Here is a 21,011-nt window from a genome sequence, read left to right on the forward strand (position 1 = left end):
TATTGGTTAGGAACTCTAAGACAATAAAGTAAATTTTTAAAAAGATACCTTTAAACAGAATCACATGTAAAATGAGACTTTGCATTGTTGGTTGTCAACAGCATTATGATCCCAGACTCGATCTAACCCTGTAGTATTTTTGAATTCACTATTCAGTGACTATAGAACAAACCACTGTGCATACAGGGAATCAACTTATTTCCTCCCCAGGTACTGCTCTGGGCCCCAGTGATGAATCTTGACCTACGGGTGGGCTACTACCGGCCAGGTGTGAATAGACAAACGGCTTACCTGTACTCAGCACACATCCATGAGGAAAGAACATGATTAATAAAGAAATAATAACTCTTCCTCCTCTTTCTACTCCTTTAATTCTGAAATGTTTTGTTCATTTTTCAGGAACAGAGCTGAACTAAGCTCTTGCCAGCTCCATGCTCCTTAGCTCTTGCCCTCCTTTCCTTTCTTTTCCTTTTTCTCATTGTTTCTTCTAGCCTACTGTTGCACAACTTTTGCATTAATACTTTCATTGCTGAAAATATAAAAACAAACCAGAATGATGTTTCTATAAATATTGTCCCCAAGAAAGTCTCCAGACCCAGTTGTTCAACGAGTATGTCCACTCACCTGTACCTAGATTTATCTGGGCTTCTTATGGCTCTTGTTTTCCTCTCATTGAGATTTGTTTTTCACCTGTTTGAGCCAATCACTGTCACTCTAGGCTGTCACTCTGTTAAAAGTATTTGTTCCACCTATTATTACACGGTTGGTGGAAATGTAAACTAGTACAACCATTCTGGAAGGCAGTTTGGAGATTCCTACAAACAAAAACTAAACATAGAACTATCCACAGAGCCAACCATACTGTTCTTGGGCATTTACTCAGAACATGACAAATCAGGACATAGTAAAGACACTTGCATAGCTATCGCTAATGCTGCACTTTCACAAAAGCCAAGTATGGAAATAACCCAGATGCTCTACAGTTGATGAGTGGATCAAGGAAAATGTGAAATACACACACACACCATAATATATGTAATGGAATTTTACTCATCTATCAAAAATAATATTATGCCATTTTCAGGGAAATGGATGGACCAAGATAAACTGAAGTAAGTCAAGATCAGAGACAAACATGTTTTCTCTCACATGTGAAAGTTAGCTCTAAAATTCATACATGAAAACATGCACAGAGTTTTAAGTATATATACACAAAAAATTGAATGAAATTCAATGGTATAACTTCTCTGAACAAGTGCTCCTTTAACAAAATGAATACCAGGAACCTGAAATATGCTTTGTCCAAGGGAGCAGGGTGGGTAATACGGGGAGGGGGCACATGAAAGGAAGGAGGAATGGTCAGCAAATGTGGCTATTTATATTCAACATATGGTATGTAAAAACATATGGTATGTATATAACAAGGGTAGGAATAGGAGGGAAAAATTGGGGACAATAATGGAATGGATGGCATTGATTAAGATGCATTGTACTCATAATCTGACTTGTGGAATTGAATCCCCTTTAGACACCTACTTAAAAATTTTTGAGTATTGTTTCAGCCAAGCACAGCTCCTCTGGAGACGGTGGTGGGAAGGGTTGCCTGAGATCAGCATGGACAACCTAGTCCCTATTTCTACACATTTAATTTCCTAACCATCAAACCATCTCTCCCTCTTCTTCCTTTCCCTCCTCCCCCTCCTCTTCTCCTTTTCTTCTTCCTCCCTCTTCTTTGTTCTTGACAGTATTGGGGCTTTTTTTTTGAGTGCCAGTACTCATGGTCTTGCTTAATTTTTTTGCTCAAGACTAGTGCTCTATCATTTGAGCCACACTTCTGCGTCTGGCTTTGTTTTGCCTAGTTAATTGGAGATCTCAGATCTTTGCCTCCTAGTCACTAAGAGCTACCAATGCCTGGCTTAATTCTTGTGGGTTTTTTTTTTCTCCTCTGTATGTGTATGTCTATTGCATAAGATTAGAAAAGCAGCATATATATTCTTTCCCTTGATGTTTTTTCTTTCCTCCCTTATATGTCTAAAGTTCAGGGGAACCGAGGAAAACATCCTTCTGTTCGTATTTAGTTTGTAGAAATGTGTTTGAACATCACTTGTCATGTTACCTCAAGTGGTGCAGAGGCATTCCACCAATTGACAGGTCTGTCCTTCCTGGAGAGCAGTGTGATCTAATCCAAATTACACCAGAATCAGTTAACAGGGCACCAAGTGTCACTGGGTCACCCTAGAGATGTCCCTTTTGACCCAACCCTGGAAGTACTTACCTGGGGTTCAGTGTGATAAATTCAGTTTATCTCCAACATTCCTTCCCACCATGTTAGTCTATATTTATTTTTTGCTCCCTGAAACTAATTAATAGCAGAGTGGTACACTCATTTTTACATCCTTCCCTGCGAGTCATTCATTGTTTTCCAAATTTGGTTTCCTGACTAGCCTTCTACAGATTTCTTCCAAGGATTTGGCTTTAGTCAGTGAAGTACGGATTAGTAGGATAAGGGGCAATGTATATTGGAAGGCGGGTCTTGCAATCCTGATGACAGGTTTTAATCCCCATGGCACGTGTTAATAACTTGGTTCTTCCCACAGTGAGATACGACTTCAGGAAAAATACAATTGCCTGGAGATGGGAAGATGGTTTTCATTTTGGGTGAAGAATAATTATGCTGTTTGCATCATAAGTTCTCTGAGCACATGTGTGTCTGAATATTATTTTTAGATTTGATTAAGTACCTTGACAGAGTATGCCTGCCTTCTTGGAAAGGTGTTCATTGCCTTGATTGGTTCAGTAATTTCAAAATCCCTTGAAGGATGAAGGGATTACATTGGACACTTCTATGGGAAATTGGGGTGTGGGATATTTTACAATTAAAAATATATATATATGTCTGCTTTTTAGTATTTGCTCTGATTCATGATTAGATTTACTATTTCTTCCACTTATTTCAAAAGCACATTATCTAGAGAGACAAATCAATATTTACAGGGCATCAGTGCCACAGAGAATTCCAAATGTTGTAATGAGATTTTATTGCTGTTTTATCCACTCTTCAAAGCAGGGAGGACATCAAACACTCCGCACGTAGTCCTGGGCCTGGTGACACCACACTGCTCCCTCTGGGCCTTATCCAGCAGCTTAATTATTGAAGATTTCCGTCTTTGAATTTTTTTTAATATTTCAGAGGATATACTTTGAACATCTATATAGTAAATAAATCAGAAGATGACAAGGTTAGAAAATTTTATTATGGTATTTTTAAATGCCTCAATTTTTCTAACATTGGGGCTGAGGAATTTCAATAATATAATGACCAAATTACCTCTGACAAGAAGCTCCTATTATTCCTAATTAGTATAACAGACATAAATTATATCAGATTATTAGTAATGCTGCAGTAGGCCATGGTCCCCAGAATCATCCAACACATCACAAAAGAAGATACTATATCTATATCTTATTCTTTTGAGGGCAAGGCAAAATTGCATTCTTATGCAATGTTATATTTTGTCCAGATGGTGAGAAGTGGGAAACCTCTTAGGGAATTAGGCAGTTTTGTTTATGATTTATTTGTTGATAAAGATTTTATAATAATCTCTTTCTCTCTCTCTCTCTCTCTCTCTCTCTCTCTCTCTCTCTCTCTCTCTCTCTCCCCTTCCTCTCCAATTACTGGGGGTTGAACTCTTGCATTTTTGCTTGGATGTTTTACTCAAGGCTGTTGCTCTACCGCTTGACCCACAGTTCAACTTCCAGCTTTTTGATGGTTAATTGGAGATAAGAGTCTTCATGTACTTTCCTGTCATGCCGGCTTTGAACTGTAATCCTCAGATCCCAGCTTCTTGAGTAGCTAGTATTATAGGACTGAGCCACAGGCACCCAGAAAACAATCTTTCTTTAAAATCAGATTCAGCTCATCAAAAGACCTAGTGACCTCAGTGGCTGCTTCTGCACCATTCCTTACAACTCTTTTTATCATCATACCCCTGTGTTCTTGAATTACCTTCACTTGCTCAGAGGCTGCCAGTGCCATGAATGCTTTTATACTTTTTCTGATGAATTCATAAATTGCTATTAGTCTGTCACAACGATGTTTTCTTTGGATTGGAATGTTTGATGGAGTGTTGAGTCACACATCTTTTAACGTTCAAAAAACATTCTAAACCTATCAGTGAAGTCTATGATTTTTTATTTTATTTTATTTTTTTGTTGTCGTTTGTTGGTCGTGGTGGTAGTGATGGTGGAGGTGATGATGATGGTAGTGATGGTATTTGGGCCATTCCTGGGGCTTGAACTCAGGGCTTGGGCTCTGTCTCTGAGCTTTTGTGCTCTCAGCTAGCACGAGCCACAGATCTACTTCTGGTCTTTTTGGTGGTTAATTGGAGATACAAGTTTCATGGAGTGTTTTGCCTGGATGGCTTTGAACCATGGTCTTAGACCTTAGGTTCCTGAGTAGCTAAGATTACATGGCTCATGCTTGTAATCTCTGTTTTTTTTATTATTGAAAAAATAAATTAGAAACTGAGGCCTTATGTGTTAAACTGATGAGTTTACTGGCTTTACATCTGCAGTCTGTGGTGTCCAGGCTCTGAGAAGTGGGTAACATTCAGGCACTCAGCAGAAATCAAGGCGGTGTACTCTCCACCCTTTCACCAAAGTCGCGCTTCTTACTGCCTTGGATAAAGCAGCAGAAACCTGGTTTATCATTCTGACCTTTGAGCATACTGGCTTTCACATTTTCTGGGACAAAAATGGCAAGTGGCATGAAGCATTGCTGCATTCAGAAGACATTATTTTTATTTGAAACAAGGACAACGACTAGGATATTTAACAGAGTGTCTAGCAAATGAATGCCATGACATGAGTCTGTCAAACAAGGCCAACAACCAATAGTGTTTGTTGCCAAAGATAGAATTCAAACTTTGTAGTGAAAAGTAAGTTTTAGAAACTTACATCCTACAGACAGTTTCTCAGTATATGACACTTTTTCTGATGAGACTGATAGAGATCTTAATCTATGTGATTCTGATATCAGCATTTGGAAGATGGACATAATTCAATAACAAATATTTTCCTGATGACTAATATTATAGAATTTTCAGTGTGTGAGAGTGCGAAACCAATTTTAATGTAACAAAGAGAAGTTCATGTTCCTATTGCAGGTGAGCTTTGAGAAACTTCCACTTGTCAAATTTAAGTATCAAATAAGACTATCCACAATTATTTTGAAAGGCTATTAAAATGTCATTGCTTCTTCCTGCTACATAATGGTGGAGTTAATTTTTCTTTCTTCTATCATGTTGTAGTAGGTATGAGAATCCAGATGTCTCCTATTAAATGAAATGAAAGAAGTGGCTCTATCCCAATTAAATATACTTTTTTTGGGTAAAATTGTTTTTATAAACTCAGGTTGTTTATGTTCACATGTAATGAGTTTATTATTGTTACTTTAAAGTAAATGAATCAGTAAATACTTAATGATTTCTCATTTTTTGCTTCTTAAGTGGTAAATATCACTAGCTCTGACATTCATAAACAGAAGCTCTTTGTGGTCCTCCCTTTTTAAGATGTGATGTGGTCCTGAGAACAGAGTTTGAGAACCTCTGTTCAGGGCCTGCTCCTTTCAAGCATGCTTTATTATCTTGTACTATCCTATACATGTATTTCCTCCACTTAACCAATAGGTCATTTTCTTCTTCAGTGTTACTGTTTCTGAAACTTGCATTCCTGTTGTTATGCTCAAAGTTTACAGTTAATGTACTGTTTCTTCCACTTCCCAAACTGAAATGATGCTATGAGTTAAAGCAGGAAATGATTTATCACTGCCACTTAGCATTCAGTTCTACTTTGAGAAAAACAACAATAATATTCTTCTATTTTATAAATTTGAGACTTAATATTTACATCCATCATGGCCAGGAATTTATTTTCTTTCTTTCTTTCTTTCTTTCTTTCTTTCTTTCTTTCTTTCTTTCTTTCTTTCTTTCTTTCTTTCTTTCTTTCTTTCTTTCTTTCTTTCTTTCTTTCTTTCTTTCTTGCTTTCTTTCTTGCTTTCTTTCTTGCTTTCTTGCTTGCTTGCTTGCTTGCTTGCTTGCTTGCTTGCTTGCTTGCTTTCTTGCTTTCTTGCTTTGTTTTTGCAATAGGGTTGTTTTCTATTATAATTTAGTTTGATGGCCTTTATGATGTTCTTGACGGTTCTTTATATTTAAGGTATGCTATTTTGTACAAATGTCTATTTGAATTCTCTTATCTAAAATCAGATTAATATTTTTATTTATTCAATAAATGTGTCATACAAGTAATACATTAAAAGACATATCATAATTAGTGGAATCCACTTTAATCAGTTTAAAAAATCACCCCAAAAAGAATGCAAACATTGGATGGATCTTGTTTTTTGATCCAATCTGCTATTCTTCCTCTTTTGATTATAGAATTGAGTCCATTAATGCTTAGGGCTTTTATAGAGAGATGTGTCATGTTTCTGCTATTTTCTTGATTTCTTGTATTTTGCTTTTTTCCTCTTCCTGTATTTACTAAATTGATCTTGTAGTGATTTTATTTTCTAATATATTATGGCATACTGGAACTTACTTTATGGCTTGGATAATGATAATACTTATCTGGGAAGTTGTGCTGTGTTCCTTTTGTCATCTCTGAGCCTCAGTTTACTCATCTGTGAAATTGAGTCACTTTTTTTTTCCATAGTGGCCAGCGTAGACTGTTCATTTTTTGTGCTGTCCTGGACTTGAACTTGGGGCTTAGGTGTTGTCCTTGTGCACACTCGTGTGTGTGTGTGTGTGTGTGTGTGTGTGTGTGTGTGTGTGTGTGTGTGTGTGGTTAATTGGAGATAAGAGTCTTGCAGACTTTCAGTCAGGGCTAGCTTTGAACTGCAATCCATAGATCTCAGCCTCCTGAGTAGCTAGGATTACAGGCATGAACCACTGGCATCTGACCTAGACTTACATTTTTAAAAAGCCGAAGTCTCTCCAAGTTAAGTTATTGGTTCTAATACATGATTAGGACGTGTTTGTATCTGTAAGTTCAAGTAAAATGTCATATAATTTTCAGCCAAACCTTGAAATAAGAAGTTGTAAACCAGTACAAATCCAATGGATACCATCTTTGTGGGAAATAGTGGTGTCTCACTGAGTCAAATGTTGGAGTCACATTGTTTTCTCTTTTAAAAAAAAAACCCCACAAAACTTTAAATCAACACATAGAATAGTACATATTTATGCAGTACAGAGTGGTGTTTCCTTATGATATATATCTATATGTGTATATATGCATTGTGTCATGTACATGTCTGTCTTCTCACCATTCCTTCGTTTTGAGAATATGCAGAATTATTTTAGCTATTTTTAAATGCTGAAGTTGTTCTTACATGCAGCCACCCTACTGACCTATAAAACACTAGAGCTTAATCCTTCTTGTAATTCTACTTTTGTATTCATTTACCCACCTCTCTCTTTCCCTTTCTTCCTCTTCCTTCTCAGCATCCATTGTCCATTGTTCTATTTTCTAATTTTGTGTAACCAGATTATTTAGCGCCCATCTTGGAATGAGGTCCTATGCTTTTTGTCCTTGCTTTACATGGCTTATTTCAGCTAACATAATGCTGTGGTCTTTTCATCTGGACCAGCTGATGCAGCTGGAATGCTCTGTGATGATCCAGTTGTTATACCTCTTTAGTCTGCAAGGAAACTTGAATTTTGGCATCATTGTGATATCATATAGCTTCTCTCCAGGGTGGATTCACCACATACTTATCTCAGTGAGCTCTGTTCTTCTCAGCCTGGTCATCAGTTACAGGCTTTTAAAACCTGACAGTAGACACAAATGGAAATGTGTGACCTGAAGTTGCATAGGAGTATTTGCTTACATACAAGTATTCACTCATAAGGCAGGGCAATGCAAAGACCCAGACAACTACATTTATTAATTAATTTTAATTGATTTCACTAAAATGAAATGGTGTCTGCATGTGTGAAGCACTCGCAGAAGGGCTGCATAATCGAACATCTCCTGGGGACAGCCTTCACATCTCAGTTCATGGAGTTGCTGCCCAGGCTTGGTGCCCCTTCAGCAGCCTGGCGGAGACATCCACATCCCACAGGGTCACAGCTCCTTGTCTCTAAGCCCCTATCGTCTTCCTATAGTCATGTTTCATCTAGAGAGGTACACATGTGTCGAGGGATAAAATGCAAACCATTTTTGTCTGTTTTAGACTAACAGATTAACACAGTGTTCATGTCTACTCAAAATATGATGGTCCTAATTATTCATCTAATCAAAATCATGCATGCATGATTTCTCCAGAGGGAATTAACAGACACAAGTGAAATAAACTGTTTTGCTGTGCCTGAGCAAATGCAGTGAAATTACATAGCCCCTGAACTTATTTTGAGATCCAGAATACATATTTATATTGTCATTTTAGTAGAGATAGTGGGTACTGCTCTGGGTCCTTCTCTGTACCATTTTTTTTGAAAATGGCACATTTATTATGTTTAAGTAGTTTTACAACGGAGTTGCCATTTACCAGAGCAGTTTATGAATAAAATGCATCTTGATCTAGGTCACTCCTTTCATCATTCTCTCCCATCCTTTCCAACCCTCTCCTTCCCCTCCATTGTCTTAATTTTGTAGGATATACATTGAATTCTTGACTGCATTCTCCTGCATTCTTCTCCTCATTTGTCTGCCTTTCTATCCTTTCTCAGTCTCAGTCTCTGTCTCTGTCTCTCCTTTTCTCTTTCTCTCTTTCAGTTGTGTTGGTTGTGGGGCTTGAATTTAGGATCTGGGAGCTCTCTCTGAGCTCTTTTGCTCAAGGTTAGCACTATACCACTTTGAGCCACAGCTTTACTTCTGGTTTTTGAGTGGTTAATTGGAGATTAGAGTCTTAATAGACTTTTTGAGCTGTTTTTGAACTGTGATCCTCGGATCTCAGCCTCCTGAGTAGCTAGGATTACAGGCATGAGCCACCAGCACCTCACCCTCTCTTTCTACTACCAGTTTCCTGATTTCCTGGTGTTGGTTTTGTTGGACTATGAGGTAGCCTTTTTAAGGAATTATACCATTTGAATTCTCCCCTGACTGCACTATATTTCAGTTAATACGTTTGTGATCTCTGCCATTTTTAAAGGCCTTGTGCATTTTAATTGTCATTTAAACTTACACATATGGAACAAGGGAGGAAACAGTGGAAGAAGAATGGTGTTCAGGACTGAACAGCTAATACAAAGCAACAGAATATACAAGTGTTCATATCTGAGTCACATCATTGTAATTCACAATATTTAGGTTACATTTCTACTTGTTTTTTAATTGGTTATTCTCAAATCTTTTTTTACTCCTGAATGAGATTATTATACTGTTAACACAAATAGATATATGCTATTTTGAGCTTATTCTCTGCAACTAGTCTTACTGATGTTTTATTTTTTCCTGTGTAAATTATAAGCAGTGATGGCTGTCACAGGTATTTGCATGCACTTAAAAACTAGAAATTATCTTAGATAATTTTCATGTATGTGTTTCTCTTAGCAAATGAAGATAACCAGTAATGATATTAAATGCTGAGCATTTTTCCCTCTGGTAGTGCTGCTCAGGCTGTTATTTTAAAGTCTCATGATGTAGAAGCAAATGCTATAAAAGTAGTATTACTGTGACTTATTTCCTTTTGTCTTTTCTGATCATTTCCTTTTTGGGGAATGCTGGATTGATAGTCTGTGAACAAACCATCTTTTCCATCCTTAAGAGTCTATGTATCAGGGCTGGGAAGGTGGCTCAGTGGTAGAGTGCTTGCCTTGGATACATGAGGCCCTGGGTTTGATTCCTCAGCACCACATAAGCACAGTTGGAAGTGGCGCTGTGACTCAAGTGGTAGAGTGCTAGCCTTGAGATGAAGAGCTCAGGGACAGCACCCAGGACCAGGGCTCAAGATCCACAACTGACCCCCCCCCCCAAAAAAAAAAAAAAAGAGTCTTGTATCCATACCACTACTGACTGAGGCATCAGTCTAGGATAAGTTTGTTTCATGGTTAAAAACTATCAGAGCTGTTCTTTTAAAATAAATGTTTAGCTGGGCACTGGTGGCTCATGTCTGTAATCCTAGCTCATGCTGAGATCTGAGAATCACGGTTTGAAGCTAACTGGGCAGGAAAATCCATGAGATTCTTATCTCCAATAGACTACACAGAAAAACCTGAAAGTGGTGCTGTGGCTCAAGTGGTAGAGCGCTAGCTTTGAGCAAAAGAAGTGCAGGGACAGTGCCCAGGCCCAAAATTCAAGCCCCAGGATGGGCAAAAATAAAAATGAATAAATAAACTAAGTATTCAACTTAACCTATTTTTGGAAAACAAACCATTCTCTGCATCAATACAGTTTTTGACTTCTCATACCATGAGTGGGGATTTAGGATCTGTTCTGTTGTTGCATGTTTGTGCATCTTTATTCTTCTGTCTGTTATTTGGAGTTGTGTTTCTCCTTGGCTATCCCATGATGCTGTCTAACACAAATGTCTGTGTTGACTTTGTTACAGCAGGTGCAAGCAGATTCTATGTGATCACAGTTGCTAAAATACCTTCTCGTACTGTGTCAGTGAATATATGAGAAAAAGTACCTGCACAGTCACACAATAGTTTCAAGATCATATTAAGGATAACAAATACGCTTGTACTCCATACTTTTTATAATACTTTATTGAGCAAAAGAAGCATTGTATTCAAGAACAGAATGCTTTAGTCAACTAGCAAACATTTTCTATATTATTTATTATTCATTCATTCATTACAGCTTGAAGGTTAGGGGAAATTTGGATAGTTGCTTAGTTTTGATTCTTATCTTCCATAAGATACATGATGCTAGTTAGAAATACTGGGATGAGGGCTGGCAAAGTGGCTCAGTGGTAAAGTGCTTGCCTAGCATGCATGAAGCCCTGGGTTCAATTCTTCAGTATCACATACATAGAAAAAGCCAGAAGTGGCACTGTGTCTCAGGTGGTAGAGTGCTAGCCTTGAGCAGAAGAAGCTCAGGGACAGTTCCTAGGCCCTGAATTCAAGAGCCAGGACTGGCAAAAAAAAAAAAAAGAAAAAGAAAAAGAAAAGAAAGAAATACTGAGATGATACAATCAGTATGCCTGTCTGTATTCTATATTGATTAGAGGTTCTGTAATCTCATTCAGGTCTCATAATAACCTTATAGAAGAAGTATTATTTTATTGTTGTCCCAGTGAGAAAAGACTCAAGACAGAGGACAGCTTAAGATACTTGCTTTATCCTAGACAGTGTCAGTAGAGAAGTCCAAATACAAACACAGGCACCCCAATTTGCCATTGAGTGTTTTAAAGGAACCTCTGGGGTTTGTACTTACAATGTGTGTGTGTGTGTGTGTGTGTGTGTGTGTGTGTGTGTGTGTGTGTGTGTGTGTGTGTGTGTGTGTGTGTTGGTACAGGGTCTTGCTTAGCTTTTTAATTCAAGGCTCTTATCTTATTGCTTGAGCCACACCTTCACTTCTGTCTTTTTTTCTGGCTAATGGGAGATGAGTCTTCCTGGGATAGCTTTGAACTGTGATCCTCATACCTCAGCCTTCTGAGAAGCTAGGATTACACCACAGGAGTCATTGGTACCTGGCTTGTATTTACAATATTAGCCCACTTTTTCTTTCTTTTTAAAAAAAAACTCTTCTGTAATCCTTGGGATTTAATTATATCTATTCTAGCCTAGCTTTTAGACTTCAGAGTCTAATTTTAAATGTGATACTGTCTTTATGTTTGCAGATATGCCTCTTCATGTTCGTCGGAGCAGTGACCCAGCTTTACTTGGCCTCTCAACTTCTGTCAGTGATAACAATTTTTCCTCTGAAGAACCCTCAAGAAAAAACCCCACCCGCTGGTCAACAACAGCTGGCTTCCTCAAGCAGAACACCGCTGGTAGTCCCAAAGCCTGTGACAGGAAGGTAACCACTTCTGCTTGCATCTTCTGCCCTTTACATCTGCTGTTGTCTTGGTGTGGGTGATGAGTGGCTATGGCTGAATGCCCCATGCATTCCTCACGCATCCGCATTGTGGCCCTGTATTGTTTACCAGCTCTCCCAGCAGAGTTCTGATAACCTCTTTTATTCCATGAATTCACAATATAGTCCTATGCTTTAAAAGAAACTATTTTCCCCCTCTGGCTCTGGTGATAGAACCCAAGGCCTCAAACATATTTGTAAGCACTCTACCACTGAGCCACACTCTAGACCTCTCAAAAGAAAATGTTCGGTATGGAATACATCTTCTACAGAGTCCTTTTTCTTTTCTTTTCTTTTCTTTTAAAGGAAGAAAGTTTGTTTGTTTATTTAAAACTTTAATCTCATGGATGATTGTGTAATGCAGATTTTCATTAGAAGATTGAATAGTACACACACACACACACACACACATCATTTCATCTTGGCTTCTTGAGTAGAAATTTTTTTTAACAAAAAATGTAGTTTGATCACAGAACATCTGTAATAACCTCCAATATTTTCTTTTTTTTTTCTCAGATTTTTTTTATTGTGAAAATACTGTACGGAGGAGTTACAATTACATGGGCAAGATAATGAGTACATTTCTTATCAAGCATTGTAGCCTTCTCCTTTATTTCCCCTTCCCATCCCTTCTTATCCTCCCCCCGACCCCCACCCAAGCCTCCCCGCCCACAGAGTCCTTTTTCTATTTGTGGTTTTGTTACCTCATTCAAAGGCAAGTCTTCTACTATTTGCTTTCTGTATGTAAACAGTGTTTCCATCATAGGGAAAGATTCATATTGGCTTAGGAGGCATAGTAAAGAACTTACAACCTGTGTCCCCTAAGTATGAAAGCTGACTTTATGGTACTTTATTCTGATTGATTAATTCATCGTTTTATCCCTTCTAAGTTTCCTTTCAGAATGGAACCATGCTGTTTATTCCTAATATAGTTTGCTTCTTTGACCCAACTTATTTGAGTTTTGACCTGATTTATTTAGTCCAAATAAATAAGCTTTAGCTGAAGTAATCTCCCTTATGAATTGGCTTTCTAATGCTGTTTATTATCTCTTGGTATAGAAATTCTTATTCTCCTAGTGCATTATACTTCAGTCTTTTAAACTATGTTAACCATTTCATTGCTGAATCTGTAGAATAGTTGCTCAGTAAATATCTATTTTATGAATTAACAAATATTTTTCAGTGTTGCCAGAAATCTAGTGCAGTATGCAGTGAGAAAAAGTGTTAGAATGGATATAGCTCTATAATGTTTAGATATGTCTGTTGCCTCTATGCAAAAAAACCTATGTAATATTTCTTGTAGCTTTGTTTTTCTTTTATTTCAACAAGCGCTTGTCTATTAGTTCAAGCAAAAAATTTACACAGTTTCTATACATTTTGAAGAATTGGGATAGCTAGATAGATCAATGGGAGAGACCTTGCCTGGTCTGCAAAAGACTCACTGTATGATTCCCATGACAGACAGACAAATAGGCAGGCAGGCAGGCAAGCAATAGATTAGATGGGTGAGTGCATAGATGGATAGATGGTAGATAGATAGATAGATATTTAAAAACTACCTAATTTCTGAATGTTTTGAATTTGGGTTTTAACTGTTAACCTCAATCTCTTGCAATATTTTTATTGTAGATTTATGAACAACTGCTTTGCAGTATATAGATCTGCTTTTGCAATAAAATGTATTTCAGACATGAAAGGACTTAGTAACTGTTTATTACTTTCTTGGAAGGGCTTGTAGAACATGCATGGCTGTAGGTGGGGAAGATGCACTTTGAAAACTGTAGTTGTACACATTTGACATGCCTCTGTGCACAGGTGAGGCTGCAGTCCACTAGAAACTGCCCATTAGGCCTCCAGCATGCTCTCTTTTCAGCTGGAAAGCTGGACACTGAACCAAGAAATGCTGCCAGTGACAACAGGCCAGGAAACTCCCTTTTCATTACCACTTTTAAAGTCTCATGCTATTTAGGCTGGGTCTGGTGGTTCAGGCCTATAATCCTAGCTATACTGGCAAAGATAGGTAGGAGCGTAGTTTGAGGCCAGTCAGGACAAATAGCTAGTGTCCCCATCCCAACAAATAAGCTGTGCTTGTCCAGTGAGGAGGACTATAGTCTAAGATGGGCCTCGGGCAAAACTTTGAGATATATCCATAAAACAATTAAAACCAAAAAAAATGGGCTGGGGCATGGCTCAGGAATACAACAACTGCCTACCAGGTATGTAGTTTTCAGGTCAGATCCCAGTACTGCAAAAAAAAACTTAGGCTATTGAATCTGGATAAGCAGAATCCAGGTTGTACCCAGATTCTTACCTGTGTTTTATAAAACAAAATTATCCATGACTTCAATACCCAGCAACAGCCAGTATTCAGTATTGTACTGTGTTCACATCCCAATTAACTTCCACATTTCTCCCATCACAGTGATTTCCTCATTTGTGAATTTTACGGAGAATACTCATAGGGAATATGAACTATTTCATTGTCTAGAGGTGTGTAAGTTGATTTATAGTTCTGCAGTGTTGGACATTTTTGTTATGTGAGCTGGTGGCTCACACCTGTAATCCTAGCTACTCAGGAGGCTGAGATATTAGGATTGTGATTCAAAACCAGCTAAAGCAGACAAATCATAGAGACTCTTATCTTTAACAAGCAAAAAGCTTGAAGTGGAAGTGTGGCTCAAGTGGTAGAGCTCTAGCCTTGAGCAAAGAAGCCAAATGACAGTGAAATGCCCTGAGTTTAAACTCCTGTCCTAGCATCCATACACATAAAATTCAGCTTTTAAAAAGGTACTGTCCACAAAATATGAAAAATGTTCATATGTTCAGAGAGCTGAACAAGGTAGCCAAGAAATGCTGAAAATAATATCCCAAAGAACTTCGAAAAAGCAAGACTCCCATCTTTTTCACATCTCATTAAATAAAAGCATAATATAACATGTGTAAAGAAATTCAGAAGCCCATAGAAGCCTTGAAGTCTCTAATTTAAGGGCCACTGGCCTGTCTGCATCTCTCAGCTTCAGAGGGGATGAGATGATGTCTCTGTGTTTAGGGTGAAGACTGTACTTTTCATTTGTGGCGCTGGACCACAGCACTGTGGAGCACAAACATTCTATATTCACTTATCTCAGAATGGAACTGTTCTGCTCAGAAAAAAAGCATTTTAATTGATTGCTAACATTATATTAAACTACTTATTTCCCTTATTCAGTATGAAAGATGGGAAACCATTTAATTATGTAAATACATTACTCAAGAACATTCACTAACTAGAACCAGTTTGCATCTATGATTTTATGTAGAAAGACAAAACACTACATATAAAAATTGGTATCATGAAATTGCCCAGTATAGCTGAGTTCACATAGACTCAACAGGAATAACAATATCTAATGTGTGTCCCAGTAAGCAAGTATGCTTCCTCTCTTTTCTTTTCCGAAGATTGAAAAGATGGGCAGGTTTTATAACTGAAAATATGGTAACATTTTTAAAATTTTTATTTATATTTTTGTTTATATGGTACCAAAGAATAGAACCCAGGCCTTGCTAGGCAAGCACTCTACTACTAAACCACATTCCCAGCCTTATGGTAACATTTTATCAGTTGATCTTTCAGAATAAAATTGTAACAGCATATCATTTTAACAAGAGCAATATTTGAAAAATTAAGCAAAAGAATATTCAAAAGATTAATTCATTGTACATTCCCCTTTCTGTGTGCTATGCATGTATATAGTTATGTGTAGTGAAATGGCTACATGAAATACTACTCCAAATAGAGCAAACTTTTGTGGTGAAAATGTAATAATTTCTAAAACAATATGTTCCGTTTGTATCCCATCATTCATTCATTCATTCACTCATTCATTCATTTATTATGTCAGTACTAGGGTACTGGCTTGTGTTCTTGCTTGGCTTTTTCCATGCATGGCTGGTGCTTTACATTCTTGTACCACACCTCCACTTCTAGGGGTGGTTAATTGGAGATAAGAATCTCAGGATTTGTGTGCTGGAGCAAACTTTAGATCTCAGCCTCCCGAGTCACTAGTTTTACAAATGTGAGTCACTTACAGCACTTGGTTAGATATTGTATTTATTTTCATCTGTAATTTCACATGCAGTTTCACATGCAGTTAGTGAATATGTAATTCATACTCCCTCTCATCTTTGGTCATTTTCATTAACCAATATTGCTCTGACTAAAAAGGCTAAATAAACAAGAATGTGGGAGCCTTTGACTTATTCCATCCAGAACAGCTTCTGGGAGGATCCCAGGATAAAAGCTACACTCTTTTTTCACTGTGGAGTTGTCAAAAAACATTGTTCCTTTCTCCTATAACAACAGGTGTTGCTTTTCTGAGTTATATTCCCTGCCCCTACATCTCAAAAAGTTTAAACCCAGTTCCAAGAAACATTCTTACCTGTTTAGGGAAAGTGATAACAAAAACATACTGCTTTGGTATCATTAACTATTTTTCTTTTTTAAAACATTTATTAGAGACCTTTGAATACTTCTCACCCCCTGGCTTGCTTATTACTGTAAGATTTAGATGCTTGGCATCTTTGGTATCTTTCCGGTGTCCCTGACCCCACGCATCCTCTAGAAGAGATATTTTCTTAATTATGCCTTTGTCATCTCTTTTTCTTCCCGATTAGAAATTGGAAAACTTTAGAAGTTTTTGTTTTTTTTTTTTCCATCCTGGAGATGGAATCTAGGGCCTCACACATGCTTTATATCACTGAGCTGTACCTCCTGCCTAGAAAATTATTTGTATAAACATTTCTTATTGTATATTTTAAAGTTCTAAGAATAAACTTTTTTTCCCTGATAAATACTACTACTTCTACTTTTTCACTTACCAAGTAATGAAAGGTACCAAGAAGAAGGTAAGGCATTTATAATCTTGAAGAGGAGTGGTATTGACATTTTGATGTATTTACTCTAGGACTTCTGAGGAACACAGCTCCCTATAGATATGGGCTGTCACTGCTACTATCGGACACAGCCAGTAGTATAGTTTAATTTCAACTAATTATCTTCATTTCTGTGGTATTGAATTTTCCTATTTCTGATAAATATTGACAGCTTGCAAAATGTCCTGTCGTGTAGTGAGCTTTTTAGAATTGGTGCTTATTATCTTTATTTGCTGGTTTTCTGTTGTTTGACATTTATATTTTTGCCAGTTCTGTTTGCTCTTCTAAGTAACCTTTTCAAGTGCCCTTCAGAGAATATTCTTATATATCAATTTATGTTGACATCTCTCATTATTTTCTTAGACGGGGTTCTTCGAGTAGACTTACTTGATCAAGGAGATGAATGTTTTAAAAGTCACTGGTAATTGTTTTGTTTAAATTCATGAACAATCAAGTGTGGAGTTTTCTGATGGATACAACATCGAGAACACAAAGCAATTGGAACTGTTTCTGAATTCCAGAACCTACTTTCTTCCTATATAATTTAATGGTTCTGTATGAATATGATTAGAATTACCTGTGGACTTCTAAAACACTAAATACACAGACACGGACACACACACACACACATACACACACACACTAAAACACTAAATACACACAGACACACACAGACACAGACACACACACACACACACACAGAGACACAGACACATAAACACACACACACACAGACACACACACACACACACACACACACACACCAGGAGATGTGATATGTGTGTCTGTGTGTGAGTGAGTGACACTTCTCTGTTGATTCCTGGGGTCAGTTCTTATGAGTATATCAGGTCTTACTGAAATGTAAAAAATATTAAGAGCTGGGCTTGGTGGTACACAATAGTACAACACTTGGGAAACAAAGGCAGAAGGATTACAGAATGAGGCCTTTTCTAAAAACAACAACCACAAGAAGAAATAACAAACAGAATAGAAAGGAAATAAGAATATAATGGTTATTTTGCATGTCATTTTAAGTGTATTTTTAATCATAGCAGAATAGTGTCATATATTTGGTGTTTGGTTTTGTGACATTCCGCTTTTCTTCATGATGCATTGAAACTTCCTACCCATACAAAAGTAGAATTAGAAATAACTCTTTTAGACAGAAGCAATGGCCACCGTATTTCTGTCACCAACTCACTCTCCAGCTTAAAATATAATGTGTGCTTGAATACCTTTGGTAATGGTACCCATATCACACTATTACGTACTGTATAAGGCCACCAATGGCACCTCTAGGAGATGCCTACTTCTTACTTTCCTGAGTGGGAGAAAATGTTTACCATTGATAAGTATGTAGTAGATTAATAATTATTGCAAGATCCTTTAACTACTTGCTTCAGAAGTTGCTTGCTTCATTATTTATTGGTATCCTAATCATAAAGTGATATTCATCTATTTACTATTTATCATTTATTTCTTTGTTCCCTCACTTTTTGGTCTCTTGTTCTCTTAATTTGTCTTTCTTATTTATAAGGCAGGCCAGTTGTCATATTTATACTGGTACCCTTGACCAGCTGTTTTTTGTTTTTTTCTTATTTGTGAGCCAAGCATACTTGCAAGTATTTAGAGTAAGTATTCAGAGATGAACTGAGATCATTTAGAACCATGGGCTGCCTCTGTGACAGACTTATAGCTGTGTTTAATTTTCTGCAGCATTAGCTTCAAGGGATATCCAGCTGAGACCTAGATCTTAGCCTGCTCCACTATAAAATTTGTATTTCCTGTTAAGGATCTCTAAAACTATAAATTCCACCTTTCTCTTTTGCATATTAAAAGACCTCAAATTGAATGCAGTGCATTTTTGGACTTTGAGTCGGTAAGTGTTATAATCATTACTATACTAGACCAACTTTGAGTGCCAAGCTCACCTAGTTTGCACTGTTAATAACCTAGTCTCATTTATTTCTGTGCTACACTTAGCAATATAATCTCCCTTCATGTGCTTTAAATATTATGATTTGTGTTCAGTGTTATAAAATCTTGAGGTGCTATTGAGAATATTCTTATTTGAGCCTGGACGTGATATTTTTAGAGTTCACAAACCACTCCAGGAATATAAATCTAAAAGTTGGAATCTTTATTGAGAACCTTCATGTTACATACAATAGAGAGAGGGAAAGGAATATGCTACATATGTTTTTCTTACAGGCACACACGAAAGGATCCACATTGATTAAATTATACTGATCAAAATTCACAAAAACCTTTATACACTTAAAAAATTGTTTTTGATCCCATATAGTGTTTTCCAATTGGATTTTATAATTTAACTTATAAACTTACCTATGTTTTGTCATGGGGTTAAATCTAGCTAGTTTGGGTCCTGTGGTTAACAAGAAAGCATCAGATGGAATTGCTCGGGTCTGGAGCACCTGGCATTTGCATTCTAGCTCTTCCAGCTTTGAACACCTTTAGTTTTAATTCCCATGTATTACTGGTACCATTGTAATCTGGGCTGCCTATAGAGAATGCATTTCAAGAAATGAATTTTGCAATTTGGGGGTTGAAATAGTTTCTGTATTAGCCTCACAGTTGAAGAATATTTTTATTATCCAAGTCGTGGTACAAAGGCGATGCCACTCCACACAGCACTTTACGAATGTGACGAGTGTTGCTCAGGGTCACCCTTTCAGCCTTCTCACCCATCCTGCTCAACCCACCCCTTTCTTTTCCTCACTGTTATTATTGTAGGATATACATTAATTCTTTTAACTACATTTTCCCTCCCTTTTCCTCCTCATTTATCTTTCTTCCCTTAATCTCACCTAACCACTACTAATTTTTATAAGTAACTATCTCAAAGAGGAAAGCTTTTTTTTTTTTTTTTTTTTTTTTGCCTCACTCATCCATTGATTTGAGGATCAGGTGAGGGCACATCTTCTGAGCCACATAGTGGGAATCAGTGATGGAGCTAGCCACAGTGGAGAAGGGGCCAGAGCCAGACCCCACAATCCCTTTCAAGCAACGCCTTCTGTAAGGTCAGGAAATTCTGAAATACCTCACTTCCACAGTAATACCACTCTGGGAATTAAGCTTTTAGTAGTGTGTGTATGTGCCAGTACAGTGGCCTGTACTCAGGGCATTGTGCTGTTCTTCAGCTTTTCACTCAAGGCTGATGCTCTTATCACTTGAGAGCCATGTCTCCATTTCTGGCTTTTTGCTAGTTAATTAGGGATAAGAGCCTCTCAGATTTGTCAACCTAGGCTGAATACAATTTGTGATCTTCAGATCTTAGCCTTCTGAGTAGCTAGAATTATAGGTGTGAGCCACCAGTCTTCATATATGGACCTTTTGAAGAACATTACACATTTTCATAACAGTGCAGTCTATTTTATCTTTATGTTATCTCTGTTTTTGAGGCTTTCACATTTTAATGGAATAGTAGTCATGTTGTCCCAAGTATTTGTTATTCTCAGTCACTGTAACTTGGGTAACTTGGCATATACTTGGTATGAGATACACATTGTATCTCATTTAATCACTTCTGAAGATAGTCTCACTTTATTGATGAGCAGGTGGAGCCTCACTTGCTCAATTTAAATAACATCTACTATTAAGCCTTGTTACCTGATACAGTTGTAATATGAACCCAGATTGTCTAGCTTTAATTTCTGGATCATGGGCTAGGAGTATAGTCCAGTAGAAGCATCCTTGCCTACCATTTGTGAGGTCCTGAGTTCCATCTTTGCCACCTAATAGTTACATAAATCCCGTACTTAAATAGGCTATCTACTAACATACTTGCAGAGGTTATATATCACCAATATCTATTTAGTTGAATATTTCACACTACAAAACACTTTATAATTATTATGCTTTGTCATATTTTCCTGTACATTTTTAAGTAACTTAAAATGATGAATATAACAGCAATGATAATTTATTGTTAAGACTTTTCAAGTCTATATTATAGCTCAAAGTCTCAAGGAATTTCCCATTTGTGTTGGTTTTAAACTATGGTCCTCAGATCTCAGCTTCCTGAGTAGCTAGTATTACAGGTGTGAGCTACCAGCACC

The 21,011-nt window shown here is 37.2% G+C and overlaps 1 protein-coding gene across 11 annotated transcripts in view; it reads left to right on the plus strand.

Annotated features, from left to right (window-relative positions):
* Pard3 (par-3 family cell polarity regulator) overlaps positions 1-21,011 on the plus strand; it is a 636,430-nt gene that overhangs the window by 277,988 nt on the left and 337,431 nt on the right. For all 11 annotated transcript variants that reach the window (XM_042685969.1, XM_042685972.1, XM_042685970.1 and 8 more), the window contains exon 4: positions 11,786-11,964. In XM_042685969.1, the coding sequence (XP_042541903.1) occupies positions 11,786-11,964 (179 nt within the window). The remainder of the gene's footprint in view (positions 1-11,785; positions 11,965-21,011) is intronic.

Source organism: Dipodomys spectabilis, unplaced genomic scaffold, assembly GCF_019054845.1.
Source record: "Dipodomys spectabilis isolate Male_0828 unplaced genomic scaffold, ASM1905484v1 ptg000096l, whole genome shotgun sequence".
In the NCBI taxonomy this organism is placed as follows: Eukaryota; Metazoa; Chordata; class Mammalia; order Rodentia; family Heteromyidae; genus Dipodomys; species Dipodomys spectabilis.